This window comes from Orbicella franksi, chromosome 3 (assembly GCF_964199315.1).
Source record: "Orbicella franksi chromosome 3, jaOrbFran1.1, whole genome shotgun sequence".
In the NCBI taxonomy this organism is placed as follows: Eukaryota; Metazoa; Cnidaria; class Anthozoa; order Scleractinia; family Merulinidae; genus Orbicella; species Orbicella franksi.
The window spans coordinates 6902752-6919488 of record NC_138147.1 but is presented as its reverse complement, the minus strand read 5'-3'; the positions used below and the strand labels follow the sequence as shown (position 1 = coordinate 6919488).

The 16737-nt window shown below is 40.0% G+C and overlaps 2 protein-coding genes across 2 annotated transcripts in view; one reads left to right on the top strand and one right to left on the bottom strand.

Annotated features, from left to right (window-relative positions):
* LOC145480994 (uncharacterized) overlaps window positions 1–16737 on the top strand; it is a 249618-nt gene that overhangs the window by 166393 nt on the left and 66488 nt on the right. The window lies entirely within an intron of this gene.
* LOC145482989 (matrilin-3-like) lies at window positions 4372–9938 on the bottom strand. The gene is made up of 4 exons (XM_081461615.1): window positions 9233–9938; window positions 7101–7146; window positions 6045–6383; window positions 4372–5348 (listed from the first exon to the last, which is right to left on the bottom strand). Exons 1-4 carry the CDS (start codon window positions 9386–9388, stop codon window positions 5086–5088), a joined length of 804 nt encoding a protein of 267 aa, XP_081317741.1. The 5' UTR covers window positions 9389–9938; the 3' UTR covers window positions 4372–5085.

The window sequence follows — 16737 nt, the reverse complement described above, 5'->3', positions numbered from 1 at the left end:
AAAATGTTACGATTTTTTTGGTTTATATCATTACGACACTATTGGTCTTTGATGAGCCCAAATTTCAGAAATTCTACTTAAAAACCTTGCAAAGTAGAAATGTTGGCGCGAAGTCAGTCGGTACAAAAGTGAACTTTTGAGAAAAATGCACTTTAAGTTTCTTACACGAAGTATTAAGCATTTAACGAGCCACAAATAGTGGGGGGGTGCAGATTGGATCTCGGGGGAGGGGGTGCAATGGTTGTTCTATTTTGTAAAAAGTTACCGCAGTTGTGGGAAATATTCCTTGTCATAAGGGAAATGAATGAGATGGCAATTTGAGGCAAAGCTTTTCACAAATAATTATACCAATCGAGTTGTACACGTCTTAAAAGTTTTTTCTAAATAGTTTCGTTCATATGAGTTAAAAATAATCTATATTTTTGGTCACGTTCTTATAGTAAACAGTCGTTGCTATGGCCGTTGCCACGTGAAGAAACTTATACCACTGTGTACTTTCCTTAAATTTCACACTCATCTGGAAGGAAATTCTGCAAGATCGTTTCAAAATGTTTTTGACAAGTCCTCAAGGGTCTTAAGTCTTGTATTTCCAAGAAATTGAATTTTTCATGAACATCGCCATATTTTAGGGTACCATACCCCCTTAAGCCCCACGCGCGCGCTGGGTTGACATGACGCAATCAACTACGCTACCAAGTACACGACTAAATTGAAAGCAAAATTTTCCTACTGTGACCAAATCAAGTTTAATGAACCTTTACTTAAACCAGGAACACCAGAACAGCAGCATATCGCTAACCTTTAACTGTTAACGTCTTCCAGCTGAAAAACTAGCTGTTATCTGTCGAAAATTATACTGAAATCCAACTGTAAACATGTACCTGCAGATGGCGTAGTGCGCGAGCAAAACAAGTGCGAGATACGCAAATGTTTTACTTACTGGGGAGGTGTCAGGAATAAATGTAACAGGAACCGTAAAAAGTTTAAAAAAGGATCAATAACTTTAAAAAACGCGCGGTTGCCCCTATATTTTATGTTATGAAATGGAAGTGGCAAGCCTATTCAGCAGGTGATTAGTTTCTGGTTGTGATCAAAAGATATTTAGACTGTATTTTAGCTGAAACAGAGGGGGGCTGTCAGAGACGCTAAAAGTGCTGTTGTTGTGAGGAGAGAGAATTAGATAATTAAGTACGTTTTATCAGGAGCCATAATCGGGAACGGAGACCGTAAGTCTCGGGATTCGCGCGCACCTGTGATATGGGACAATTTTTCTATTTTTAGAACAAATTGCGCCATCCTGACGTCATATATCCGCGCGGATTCACGCACATGTCAGGGGCTCTCGCATGGATGTTGTCACGTTGCGTGATCAAATGGTGAGAGTTAGAGATTCTCTTGCGTATTTTTCACAGCGATGGCAGGGAATAAGGCAGGGAATACGAACCAGGGCGCTTATATGTAGTTTAATGCTCTGAGCTAACGGAAAACGTGGGTTTTTCAGGGTCGAAAACAAGATTTCAATCTCGCGCTGGGAATGAATAATAAGATCTGCTCACGCTAGTTGTAAGCTCACGCGTATGCTTAAGAATATAGCAAGAAAACTCTCTACTCTGGTATCGAGTTAATTTGTGAGTTTCTCAGACAATGTTTAATCATAACCAAAACCTGTTTTGATGGTTTCTTATTGTCTCTGCTTGTTTGGTGAGTTTGCAAAGGTTTTTGAAAGGAAAGTCTGACGCGTACAATTAGCTTATTTGCATAGTGCAGCTCGTGCACTTTCAATTCCGAGTCGGTGTTTTCAATTGTCAACAAATCTTGACAAAGATTTCTTTCGTTATCTTTTGTGTTGAGATGCTGCAACAAATTTCACGAATGCAAAAAAGGCTACTAACATCATGTGTGTTTCTTCAACATAAGCATAGTGAAGTTTTACACTGCGAAAATGAAAATAGACAAGGAGTTTTTATAACTCGATCAACAAAATCGAAATCGTTATTCCAAGTTGATTAAAGAAAGCGTCATCGTAACTTTGCTGATTGTTTCTGCTTTATTCACACATTTTCAGCTTAGCTTTTAATATGTTCTCAAACATTTATCAATCTTAAACATATTTAAAAACTATAGAGCTATTGTTTGAGTTCGATGTACGTTTTCACACGAAAGTGCGGCGGAAGTACAATTTGTCATGTTTACTGACTGTACAAAACACGCATCGGCGGGCGCTCTCATTCATCGACAACAGAGAATTTACTGGATTTTTACACGAATAAAACTGAGTAGTATCTACGGACGTAAAGTTATTAAGCCTCGATGAAACATCAAGCGTTGCTTACAATTCAAGCGAAACTCAAACTAGCAATTATTTTGTTTTACTTTTCGGTCGCGATAGACTGACAAATTCCTCGCAAACGTGTGGCAAGAGGAGCTATGAAACTATGAAGTCCTGAAGCTCTGCTATATCTAAATATATCCAGCTAGTTTTTTTGCTGTGTAATGGAAAAGCTGTTAATCTTCAACATATGTGAAATTTAAAGTGGAGTTATGTACAGCTCATGTAAAAGAAGCATCAGTCGGAACACAACTTGGCCAGCGATATATATAAGCTTACAGCGGAACATACCTAAATTCGACACTGTCTTACTTCACTCAAACTGGAGCAGCTTACGACGAAAATACTTAAGCAAAACTCCAACAGACGTAAACGCGTTGAGTTGTGGGGCAAAAACATGAAACATTTCGGGAATTTCGGACGTCATTTCCCCCGCACGACATCCGCAAAAATCCTCGCAGCATGCACGCGCGTGTACCGCAGGTGATGGCGCAATTTGTTCTAAAAATAGAATTATTATATGGCTAGCTCCGTGAGCGGGCAAGATGAAGCAAATCCTGCGCTGTGATTGGCTACCCGAGCGGGCAAGATGGAGCTATCTTGCCCGCTCGGGACTACCCGCCGTGTCCCGCACGAAACATTTCCCCGAAAAGCCATATAATAAATCCTTTATTGACCAAGCTTGTTCGATCAAGATGGCTGGGTATTGGCCTCGTTCTTTTTTTGCGAGTTTATGGACCGAGACGGAGTCGAGGTCCATAAACACGCAAAAAAAGAACTTGGCCAATATCCAGCCATCTTGACTTCACACTTGGTCAATAACCCATACTTATTGTCCCATATCATGGGGACAACCCCAATACTTGAAATGGCGCGCGCTTACGGTCTCCGTCGCCGATTATGGCTCCTGGTTTTACATATTCGCTTTCGCTGTCGGAAAATATAGAAATCCAACATAGATATATTTGTTTTAGTTCGTTTTGCATTTCTGAGTTACAGGTTGCTGTTCCAGTTCATTGACCGTAATGGTCACCTGCTAGTTTGTTGTAGGATCATAACTGTAATAAGCGTTGAACTGTAATTGCTACCTGCGATAGTCTTTTGTTAGGCTGTTGCCTACCTGTATTGTTTTGAAAGTTGTTAATCTTGTAAACTTTGAATTCCGTTATAGCCAGTCAAGCTTTCTGAAATGTGTTAGATAATGTTTAGTTAAGAATTTTTGATGGCTTTACGTAATCCTTTAGAATTGTGCTTTCGGCTTAAATCGTCGTGCCTTGTAAAATATTCTTTGGTTACATTCTGGCTGCATTCCGGTTATGTTCCGATTGCATTCTGGTTGTGTTCTTGGATTAAAACGATATCGTTGGACCTAAGTTCTGAGTGCTGTTGACGTCTCTCAAGGTAATTCCCTGTAACAGATCCGGTACTGATCCCCGCAGCAAGAGAGTTTCCCAGGTTTTTACAGAAGTGCTTTCCCAGGCCAAAAACCTATTATCACATTGCAACGATTTTGTTATAAAAGTATACCAAAAACGGTTTTTATGTTACCATTTATCATGTAGTTTTCAGATCTTTATAAATGTGTTTGCTTTTCTGTATGTAAAGGCAAATTCTAAAGAAAGTTGTGAAGAAATATCCTCTCCTTCTACTTTCAGAAAAATGCTGATGTCAGCATTTTTGTTGAGATTCAAGGTTAATTATTTCGAAAGAATGCGTGGCTACCCTCTTTTTTCTTTGTGGATTCCGATAGCCATTGCAAAGATCTACTTTTTCCGCAAGGTCCTAACCTGGCGCAAAAACCTTTGTATTTATTAGGCACCGTCCTTATATCGTTCCTGTAATTCAAGTATCGAATATTGATAGCATTAACCAAACATGAAAACTGGTAAGAGCTGATATTGCTAAACTTGTAAAAACTCAACGGAACTTTATAGCAAGTAGTTGCTACAAAGCGAAAAGAGAACCTTTTTCAACTATAAAATTCAAAGCATATTGGATTAACAAATGCACTGGTCATTGTTGAGGCGGAAAGTGGTTGGACGGTAAAACATATATTGAATGCAACAGACTCTGAGGTTGCCAAAAATGTAACATTGTGGTAGAGAACCTTAAGGATTTGATGCGGTGTAATGATGGCAGTTGAAGAGTGTTCAGATCCGATTCCACTCTGAAAGCTTGGACTGAAACACTGGTGGAATTCTTAACAAGAGTTTTGAAAATATCAGGTAAGGTAAGCATTGCGCAAACGGATGGAATTGTAATTTTATTCGTCTCAACCGGGAGCAGCGATTTTTTTTGCCCGCGCCCTTTATGTAACCAAAGAAGTAACCGCAGAAGCTGCTGATAAGGGCTATTGAACTGGCTTTCACAGCCGTGAATAGTAGATTAGCGTGTACAAAGTGATTCTAACTTTCAACTGAAGCAATAGAATGGGATGGAAGCTGCTCATCAGCATTGCCATTTATTTGACACAGGTTAATTATACTGCACAAAGCTGCAACTTTCAATTTAGGTCCTACAGTGTGGCTGTGCTGAGTAAAAATTTCCCACACTGATACGGCTACACAGAAACCTTTGTTTATGATATTTTCGTCATTGGCAAAATAAAATTCAGTTTCTCATCATTTGGAACAACAAAAATGCCAGCTTTGCAGGGGGGAATATTGAATGGGCATGGTACGATTAAATGTCCCAAGGAATTTGCGAAGAATTAATGCATATTAAGCAAACTTAATATGCATGTGCATAGTTCAAGTTTATTCGTGCTTGCAGATTTCTTTCGCAAACTTCTCTACTTCATCTTTACTAAACGAGCCTTTGGCGAGATCTTTCAGAAGTTCGTGGCTTTTGTTTGGCTCGCTGGATAGCTCGTCCACTTCAGCTTTGTAAACACGATCAGAAGTTCCCACGGAGAATACCTTGACATCTGTTTTCTTCAAATTGTCTGCCAACTTTTTTGTAAAGTCTATTCCGAGGGAACTGAACCCGTCTGTGATTGCCACAAGAACCTTCTTTACATCTACGAAGAAAAACAGAGAGGGAAAAAATTAGGCGTGGTCAGGGCTGCATTAGGGGTCCCTGAAATAAATTATTGACTGCCCCTACAATTTTTAGAAAACCATTGAAAAATGTCAGTTGAACAGTTACATGACATGTTAAGTTAACCTCAGTGGAAACCGCTAGTCACGACAGAAGTCATACCCATAATTTTTCGCGCACTGGTCTGACGCTGAGCTACAGCATCGATCAAAGAAGCAAGGTTTAAATATGACGAAGTTTTAACACGTGAAGCATACGTTCTTATAGTGAACCTTGCCTCGTGATTCTGGGCACAATATCTTTTAAGTTCTCCAACCGTATAAAGGTAAAGTGTGTAACGTCTGCATGCGAGCCAAGCAGCCCATCAGGCCGGAGCTTAATTATCCCGGTTTCTCTAGCATGAAGCGACTAGGAGTATTTTTACTCCCCCCTGGATGGGATGCTAGTCCATCGCAGGGTTACCCCCAGCATTAAGCTTGCAAGTACCCATTTATACACCAGGGTGGAGAGAGGCACTGTGAGAGTAAAGTGTCTTGCCCAAGAACACAACACAATCTCCCCGGCCAGAGCTCGAAACCGGACCGCTCGATCCGGAGACAAGGCCACCGCATGAGGCCACCGCGCCTTCCACTCAAGCGTATAAAGTGAAGTTAAAACGTCTCCTCCCTCCTCTTACCTTTATCACAAGACCTTGCTCCTCCTTCCTTCTTGAAAATTTTGTCGTGAACAACATTAAGAGCGGAGTCAATTCTAGTGAAGGATCCTTCATAACATGTTCCATCTATGGCCTTCAAGACAGATTCCTGAGTTGGTTCATCGCAGAATCTCCTTTGTATGTGGACATACTGACTATAAGATACAACAGCCATCTTTACTTTGTCCTTTGAAATGTCGAAGTGCTTCACAAGATCGGAGGCAAACGTCTTCGTTGCGTCAAACACTTTTTCTGGAAGACTGGCCGAACTATCCAACAGAATAACCATGTCTATCTTATTGTGGCATTTGAATTCCGCCTCTGTGGAAAAATCATATTGATAAAAATCTTCTTTGCGATTTTGACCGCTAATTAATAAATAAGCTATTTGTGTTAGAAATAGATAAAGTCTTCACGCGAGTCAAGTGACCAATCAGGCTGAAGCTTAATTATCCCAGTTTCTGTAGCATGAAGCAACTAGGAGTATTTCTACTCCACCCTGGATGGGATGCTAGTCCATCGCAAGGTTATACCCCCAGCATCAAATTCGTCGGTACCCATTTATACACGTGGGTGGAGAGAGGCACTGTGTGAGTAAAGTGTCTTGCCCAAGAACGCAACGCAACGTCCCCGGCCAGGGGTCGATCCCGAACCGCTCGATCAGGAGTCGAGGACACTAACCATGAGGCTTCCACGTCTCCCAGTGTTAGAATATCACGGTGCAATTTCAAAGTTTTACAAACTGCTTTTGTAAATTCTCATTTTTTTTTTAAATCTTTGCTATCCTTAGGCGAAACCAGACGAAATAAACGACAAGGATCTTTCACTATCATATATCTCATTATTCAACATTCAGAATTTAATTTACAAAATATTTAAGGTAGTACGCGCGCGTTCATTGGTCGATAGGTGTGTTGAGATTGGAATTATTTGCGAGAAATCATAAATGGAAATGGAAATGGTTTGCACAACTGCCTCGAATTCTCCCAACCCCTCTTGTGATCATTTCCAATTCATATAATAGATTAATTTACTTACTTGTAACGACGAACAGCCATGCAATCATTATAGCATTCAAGAGCATCTGGAAGGCGAGAAAGTAAGAGTGCATCGATCAATCAGTTTCCTCAGAGATATGAGCTTTCATTAGGCAAATGTCCGAGGACGACCATTTTCCAGACCGTTTCTCAACAATTCTTTTTATTTTGATATTTGTAAGTGATGTGGCGAGTATATAAAATAAAGCCTGTCAACCAAACATTTATTGCAGGAGTTATTGCATCTATTTACAGACTTAACATACTGAACCGCCTAAGGCACAAAAAAATTCTACACTTTTGCAATAAACTCCGGGGAAAACTATAACGGCATCAGAACGGCAGAAAGCTTGCATGTCTCGCAATAGCAAACTAATAAAGCCCGAAGGAGTAGAATATTTCTTTACAAGATAAATCTTAGGGTTAAACCTTGGCCGGATTTTTGCGAAGGGGTATTGGAATAAAATGCAACTCGCTATCTTATCATGAGACTGACTGACCGGCATGTAAATCAACAGCACTATCTCTGTAAGACTTGCCCCAACTTGTCAACCTAATTCAGTGAATTTTGGTCTCGATCATTTTCAATACAAAAGTAGTTACATTTATAAGTTATATTTTTGTCCGTTAAATGAACCAGTCAGATCGATAACCGTAAGTTCATCATTAGGGTTAATTGAGATCATTTTGCAAAAACGATGATTTTAATCAAACTGGAAAAATATGAAAAAGAACTGACATATTTTAACAACCAGTGTCAGTTTCAATTTCTGGATTGCGACTTCAACAATTAACTCAGCGTTCAATGTCAGTGTAAAACTGAGAGAGCAGGAGTAACTCACTGCAGCAGTTAGGGAATTACTCTATCTGGACACAAAAATCCGGCACGAGGAATAGATATCACTCAATTCTCAGGATGGTGGACATGAATACCCTAGAACACAGACGTATAGAACAGACGTATCGGAACACTCGCTGATAATATTCTTTAAATGTTTTAAGGATAATGACTCATGTTATATAGCTAACTTATTCGAACCCCAAGTTACACCCTACAATCTCAGAAGTAGTGGGCTAAACGTATAGCATAAAATTCTTGTAATAGTAGATTTTTCATAACTCGTACATATATATTATTTCTCATATTTGGAACCAGCTGCCATTAGTTGCTAGGAACGCATGTACCTAATGTGTCATCTTTTCGTAGTCATTTAAATAATCTCAATTTTACCGGCTGCCAATGCAATAATTGCGCTTGATGTAATCGGTACCTACAATTTCAATGATCATATTTACTTATTTACTATTTTTAATCTCGACCAAATTAATTACATAGATATGTGTAGTATTTTTAACTTGTCAAACACCGTGTATGTGACATTAAATAAATTATCCTTATTCTTATCTCTCAAGCACTTTATTGAGGACGAATTTCGCCCGAAAACATTGTAATTTGATACAACTGCCACCTACAAGTTTCAGCCAATAGTATAACGACAAACCTCTTAGCTGTTTAAACCTCTCGTTTTGGGCAAATAGACAGCACACAGAAACAGCAGGTACTTAACTTGCACCTAATGACAAACACTGCGACAACTAGTTTTAGGGTAGTATTGGCAGCTGCGCCAAATATTTCTAATTCATCAGAATAGATGATTTCAAATTAAGAAAATATCCCCTACCACGGATAGCAACTGGCGTCGGACGACAAAGGGATTGCTCACACGGCTTTGGTGGTTTTAAAACTTCACGTTTTTGGGATAATGCACTCGCTACGTTTAAACTTTTTTTTTTCGCAAAAAAGTAGTTTTACAGCACTTTTCCCGGTCATTGAGTGAATTGAGGTAATTTCTGAGAAAACACTTCTGATCAATTGAATAGGTTTCTTTAAAGACAGCGTCACGTCGGAAAATTATAAAAGTTAATCGCGGGCTAATTAATTAAGAAAGCGTATACCTCACGTTTTTAGACAACATCGAAGATACACATTTAAATTCTAGTCGGATGAATGGACGAATACTAGTAACATTTTACTAGTTTCAGTAGACAAAAGCGATAGAGACAGTCCCAAACTGATCTTTGAGTCAAAAAGAGAGTCAGCTATAACAAAATATCTATTGTATGTAGTTTTACCTTGCTCATTTTGTCCAGTATTGTTGTTTTGTGTTGCTTCCGGAGAGCGTAGGGAGCAATCAGGCTGGCCAAACAGCGAATATGTAAAAAGAGGGCACTTTGACCAGGCCCTGATTGAAACATTAATTCACCCATCCATCTTACTACGTCATACATGTACAAGCAAAAGAACCAATAGCAAACGAGAGAAAGAACAGAAAAGAAGATCTGGAAACAACTTTGTTATCGGTGTATGCCACGTTCAATGATCTACGTCATTTTGGTAATTGTCTTAGCTTGTAATTCCTTTTTATCTCTTATAATTAAGGTCAGGGAATGATCTTACCGTAACCGGCCGCTCTTGAGACACTTTAAAGTGCTCGATTAGAACCGTGCAATTGTCTAGGAGGATTCTCAACAGAGGTTCTCTAATTCTGGCCTGGAATAACCTCAGATAGACGAAATATGGTTTTTCAGGGGTTGTACTATAAATAACAACATTGGTTTACCACGAGTGTCTTCGATAGCTGCTTCAAATTGTTACATATAGCTTCGCTTTCTGATCACACAAGCACCGTGGAAAATATCTTTTAAGCATTAGCACGATCAGTTATCTTTACCCGCAGACCACCTGCTGGTTTTTCCACTTATTTCTCGGTTTCCTGTAACTTTATTTGTCTGAAATCTGATTTCATTTCGAGAGAATATTGAAACCCGTTTGTAACGAAATTTTATTCCCGCTTTCTTTTCCCCAGGCAAGAATATTCGGTGTTTTTACTGATACCAGCTAAATTAAAGTCTAACGCAGTTTCTAACAAAAGAAACGCCCATTGTCAGTTTTTCTTTAACCAAATTTAACAGCAAGGGGTTTTTAATTTAGAAAGTTGACCACTAAAATTTCAACTACCCTCTGGTCATGTTGTAATTAACAAAATCGTAAAGCTAGAGATTATAATTTCAGGGTTCAACTTGTGGCATGAGATGACGGGTGGGGAAACTTAATCCATTGCAAGTCATCTCCCAGCTATTCCCTATTAAGATTGGTCACTTGTAAACCACAAGATATAAGCTTTTAACAGTTCAGGTTGTGTTTAGTACTTCACTGGTTTGGTTGCACTTCGCTTCGCTGCATTAATGAACTGTTGTTCGCTCGGCTTGTCGGGTTGTTTACATCACTTGCAGCAGGCTTCAATGCCAGCTTAAAAAATGTGAAAAGTTCAGTTTCAACGACTGCGTTTTCCTTACTAAGATAACGTTTTATAGACGCGTTAAAACACATTGATAGATCAATCTCGGTACTGAGATTACACTATTTTCTGTTGATTTACAACGTTTGAAATCATGTAACAATTAACAGAACTTGGCAAAAGGAGAGGGCCAAGCCTCGAGAAGACAAGGGACCAACTAGTCGTCGCTGTCTTACCGTGTTCATTTTGTCAAACTTTCTTGAGTCGACTCGAGCAGGCCACGAATGTGAGGAGAATTCAGTCAGCACACGGCAGAAAAGGTGATATTCTAGACGGAACACGTATAGATGCAGTTCCCGCCTAAGGAAGGAAAATCAGTCTCTCTTCTTTGTCTACCTTGGGCAGTCATTATGAATGTTCCTAGCCCGTTTTAGGCGTAGGGTTAGTTGAGAATTGGATAGCTTCAGCTAACACAACACGGAAAATTCGACGCGAAATGAAGGCGGCATATAGTGTGTAGAGTAGTGTGGATCCCACTTCCAGTGGTCACCTTCGCATTCTCGTAGAACTGAGATAGAAAGACTTTTAGTCTCATATATAGCTAAAATTTCGTTTGTTGAGAAGTTGATTCATCAATCCGTCCTCTCTCGAGAAAAAAAAAGGTTCTTTGATTCTCTGCACACGTAATGCTCTTCCTTGTACACTGGTGTGACTTAGGCGTCGTTCACACTTGGTGCCCGGGCACTGTGCCCGGGCACCGGTGCGAAACTGTGCGTTGTTCAGACTTCGATGCCCGGTTTTGAATGCGTGTTCACATTCGGTGCCCAGTACCTTGTCAGGACATTTAAACTTTCGCGTATTTCACGATGTATCGAAGGCACATGTATTTCTTAAATGTACAGATAAGCATGTTATATGCTGTTTGTACCTTTTTGATGATGTTCTTCCACATAAGGAAATTACAAGATGACAGATACGAAGAAGAGAGACTAAAATTTCCGCGCATTTTTACGACCACCTGCCTTTCAATTGCTTGCAAGTTGAGAGACGTTCTGTCAACAAAGGAACCCACAAGAAGAACATGGGAGATTCGACGATATAAGCATGGTTTGGAAGATGAGTTCCTTCATTTTCCTGAAAGAAAGTGGTTGGAAAGCTATCGCATTTCAAAAGATATGTTCGAACATTTGGTAAGCGAGATGCAGGGCCTTAAACGTACGGTTACTAGATTGCGCAAACCTGTCTCTGTAAGGGTGATCGTGGCAATGCTTCTGAAGCGCTTGGGTAAAGGCTTGGACTACCGCGAAATAGGAGACAAGTTTGGAGTCGGCGCATCAACAGCATGCCAAAAGGTGAATGAAGCTGTGCAACTTTTGGTGCGATCAAAGAAGCATATGATCAGTAGGCTCCAAGGTGGCGCAGATTTACAGAAGATCATAAATGGCTTTCAAAGGAAGAGGAATTTTCCGCAGTGCTTGGGAGCAATAGATGGAACTCACATTCCCATAAAAGCTCCATTAGAACATCACACAGACTACTTCAACAGGAAGTGCTTCCACTATATAATTCTGCAAGCTGTATGTGACAGCCAATGCTGTTTTACTGACGTTTTTGCTGGTTGGCCAGGAAGAGCGCACGACGCCAGAGTGATCATCTTTCATCAATTTTTGCACTTGACCATAAACTTCTTTGTTTGTTGCTATCCCTTCCACGTTTTCCTGCACTCTAACGTCACTGTAAATAATATCGTATTTTAGCATTTTATTGTAAATAATATATTTTTAGCATTCTAATTATTTTAAGCTGAGGGCCCCAAGTTTATCAGTAACTTAAGTTACTGTCACGGGTCACCCTCATTAAATAAAGTCTTTCACTTCACTTCACTGTAAGCGTCGATTAAAGCATCAACTTGCTCTCTCGTCCACCTTTGACCTTCCGCCATTTTGAAACTGAAGAGCAGGGATTTGTGGGTAAAATAACTGCTTGGAGCAGGGGTTTGTGGGTAAAGTTCTTGGGCACTCGCTAAAATCGTGTGCAGACTTGTACCCGTGCCCGAGCACCGTGCCCAATTATTGGCTCGGGCACTTACAAAACGTTGTGTTCACATTAGTACCCGTCAGGCACCGTGCCCGGGTACAGTGCCCGGACACCAAGTGTGAACGACGCCTATTAATGGTGGCTCGAGACAAGGCTCGATATTCGAATTCCACCCATCGAGATTACTCTTTCACTTCAGCTCGACTGAGATGTCTTAATTACGCTGATTTAAGTCTGTAAATGCAGGAATTGTTTTCATTTATTTTAAACCCTTACGTTCAGTTTTAGATATATTTTACTAAAACGTTAATCAACTTTGATTAGTGCGCATGGACAATATGGATACTCTCGAGCAATAGACAATATTGTTCGTGTGACCTTCGTTATCATTAACAGATGTAGCAGACATGCATCACAATTGTTATCGCAAACGGACGAGTCGTCCGCCTTCTCGGAAGGAAAATTTTGATCCTGTTGTTACTGATAAAAAGAAAATAGCCTTTATATTTCCGGCGATAACCGGTTCATTTTCTTTCTTATACTTATTTAACAATTATTCCACGAGCGCGCGTTGGATATCATGATATGATAGATAGGTAACGAGGGGCGTCGCGCCGAGTTGGCTATAATCATCTCACATCTAACAAGCGCGAGTAAAATAATTGTATTATTAAAAACGCTCCCAAAATAAAGAAAACTAAAATAAAATAAAAATGAAAACACCCCGAAAAATTACTCGTACGCTTACCATATTTGTAGAGAATGGTATAATGGCTCATATACCATGATGGCTAAACCAGTGAACACTCTTGAATTGCATTATCCAATGATCTAGTTTCTAATAAGTTTCTATAGTCATCGGCTGTCTGAATATTTGAGGGAGACGTGTTGCTTCCATTCTTTAAAGGGCCTGAACTCAAAATTAGATATCTCTATCAGACCCTCGGCCGCTTTCAAAATCGCCAAGTTCATGAAATGACATACGCGTTTGTGAACGGAAACTTTATCACATCCACGCAAGGAAATGATGATCTGATCCATTCCATTATTTTCTAATTCCAAAAATTACCCGTTTCATTTATAGCGAGTGACTGGAAGGTGCACGTTAGCCGAGTAATCGTGCGAGTAATTTCAAATCGAACGAGCACAGCACCCTGGCCAATCAGAGATCGAGGGCGTTGTATGATTGGAATTTTATAGTAATTAAAGTGCTAGGTAGGTGCATTTGTATGGTTTATTAGTACAAGAAATCATTTAAAATTTTGGACGAAGAGTCAAACTCTTCTCGTGTTCTCATAAAACCCTTTTTGGTTTTTGGAGTAGATAAATCCTGAAATATTTACCAGGCTTCAACTTTATCCAATGTCAAAGGGCTTATTTTATTACCCTAGCTACAGTATTTGCCATCCGATTAGAAGGCTCCATACAATGACATTTCCCCTTTGCGCATTTGTTACCTTAGTTGAGCCTTGTGGTTCTTGGTGTCAAGTAGATAAAATGTTTTTAATTTTGCTGGATGTTAGATTCGCCAGATCACTTCGAAATCTTTTTTCTATACCGTTTATAAGCCCCCCGGATATAAGCTCACTCCTCCCCGTTTATACGCCTACCCAAAACAGTTATTTAAACTCAAGACTTATGACCGGAATTCTACAGTACATCGGAATATATTTAATTTGATCAGTGTACAAATTGAACTCAAATTTATTGCGATCAACACTTCAGTACGTATACTAACCGACCTTCTGCAAACATGTAACATATAACCAAGCCATAAATTCCAAATGGGTATTGCTTTCCCAAATATATTGTCATTCTACAGAGAAAACTCTGTATTTCATCAGACATAATGTACTTACAACTGCTAAAGCTACTTAGCTGAGTCTAGTTCTCAGGCCATCGTAGTTTGAATAAAGATATAACACAAACAATGGTGATAAACATTGTACACCAGCGCATTTCATCCTAAACTTAACGTTTCGTTTGCTGAGCAACACACAATTTCATTAGTAACCGTTTCAATTTTTTCAACAACCGTTGCAAAATTGATGAGAATCTATTCCTTACAGAGCTAAGGCCTTCTCTAAACATCAACATTAGATTAATACTGTAGATCATTTTTCTCAGTTCTATAGACCTCCGATAACAATAATGATATAAATAATTGTTCAGAAAATTGTGATGGTTGCCTTTGAAAATGTATGTTAATCAACAAGCAAAACTTCATGCTTGGGATAAAATGCTTTCAACTGTTACGTGAACAATTTTTATCACTGCTGCTTGTGTTCTATTTTTAGTTGAGTCTGTTCATCACAATTTTAGTGAATATCGTCTTCCTGTCTTCCTCTTCTTTGTAAAAGCGAAGAAGGCGACTTTCTCAATTCCTTAGGGCTTTCACGGGGTGATTCAGTTTCTGCAGAGACACCATACTTTTGTCTTTGGATCGAGCTCTTATCCTCCCCTTTAATGACAGAAAATTCTACTTCAATAAATTTGGCAAGTTTCTCTGGAAGATTTAAAGGTAGTTCCTGTACATGGCGCCGACTTTCTGACGGGCTAAACAAAGGCCGGTCCTCGAACTCCTTACGGGACGAACAAGGAGACATGTCTCTTTGCGACGTTGTAAACGGCCCCCTTCTTTCCGAGGGTAGCGATAGTGCTCTTCGACCCAAGTCAAGCTTCGCAGGCAACGTGTTAGAAAGGTTTGGCGAATCTGACGAGATCTTATTTACGAAAGAAGGTTCGGTAACAGAATCTGCACTTCCCCAATTAGCTTCACCAGCCCAACGGCGAGGTCCTGTAGATGGCAAAGTATCGCGTCTTGTGCTTATGCTGTACTTTGACCTTTCCCGGCTTACGTTTCTGTTTGTATTTCCTATCACTGGTTTTCCAGCTGACTCCGAGCGCTCGGTCGAGTTGGAATTAAGTGGTGGTCTTTCTTGAGAAAGATCTGAATCCGATCGAAAAGGAGTTCTCAGAGTTGAGCTCACACTTTCTCCTTTAATGATCGAAAACTCCCTTTCTAAGAATCCAGTGAATTTGTGCGACAGATCTACAGGACGCTCCGGTTTTGGAGTGACTGGAGGGCTGAATAAAATTCGCCGCTGGGCGTTTTGTCCGTGCAGCTCTGTGGAACTTCCAAGCGACAGCTGCTGAGGTCGGTAAACAAAAGCACTAAAAGAGTTAGCCGAATGTGAAGCTTCTTTCTTGGCAAAAGAAGGTTGAAGTATCGCATTGCGTTCCGATTTCTCTTCGCCAGGGCAATGCCGGGATCCTGGAGATGGTAAATTATTTCTGCAGATTGTCCCTTCCTTCCCGACTCGTCTAGAGTTGGTCATCGGAGGTTTCTCCCAACCCGACAAGTCGTCCAAATCGATGCAACTTAATTCCTCTCGATTCCGTTCCTTCCTTAATATGTTCCTCTGTCTGACAGATCCGGGACGGATACTTGGCAGTTTACCAGCATGAGATTCCCTCTCTCCGTTCGCTTGAACGTAGTCGGCTGCGGTAAAAACTTCATTTCTGCTCTGTATTTCACCCTTGCCTTCTGCTCGGTCGTACGAGTTTCTGCGGTCGCCGCTACTTTCCCGAAAAACATCGCTCTCTTCTTCTCTACGCCTGTTTCTCGTCCGCGATTTCAACGCTTGGTTAGGAAAGCTAACAAACAGTTCATCCAGCGACAAGTGCGAATCCATTTTTCTTGGTCGCCTAATTGCTATAATACGCACAAGCGGAGTTAAAGTTGTCTTTCTTCAGAATAAAAGCTAATAAACACCGCGCATTTCGCTTGAGTGCTGAATTATCAAAGCTACGTCGCGAATTATATCGCGTGAAGTTAGACTTCAAGTAATGATTACTCGCTTAATAACAGGAACTGGTTAATTTGCATATGGAAGCTTCTACGCTAACACCTGTCTTTTGATATGTCCAATTCGTTCAGGATTTACAAAGCGTAGCAAAAAATAGCCTTGGTGACTGAAAAAGGCAATGAGTTTTTGCAGTTCGTCGCTCTATTTTGACTTAGCATGCCAGAAGTGGAAAAAAGTACTTCTGACCCAAAATTCATTTTTTCAACGAGCAACATAGAATACTTACTGTAACAATTAATCGCATTGGGTTGTTTGATGACAAAAGAAAATGTTGGCTGCAGAAAATAACGAATAAATTTGCACAACGAAAACACCAAATGAGAACTAATAAAAAAAAAGGTTTAAAATTGAAGTAAATTTGACGCAGTCTTTCACCAATGTGGCGTTTTAATTTCTAATCTACCGCAGTAAAAATGAAAACAAATTGTTTTCC

Bases quoted from the DNA above. Each gene is read 5' to 3' on its own strand.
- LOC145482989 (XM_081461615.1), bottom strand. From the start codon at position 9,388: ATGTATGACGTAGTAAGATGGATGGGTGAATTAATGTTTCAATCAGGG. The intron at 6,384-7,100 runs GTAAGTAAATTA...ATTTTTCCACAG, and splicing joins ATGGCTGTTCGTCGTTACAA to AGGCGGAATTCAAATGCCAC. The intron at 5,349-6,044 runs GTAAGAGGAGGG...TTTTCTTCGTAG, and splicing joins AGCAAGGTCTTGTGATAAAG to ATGTAAAGAAGGTTCTTGTG.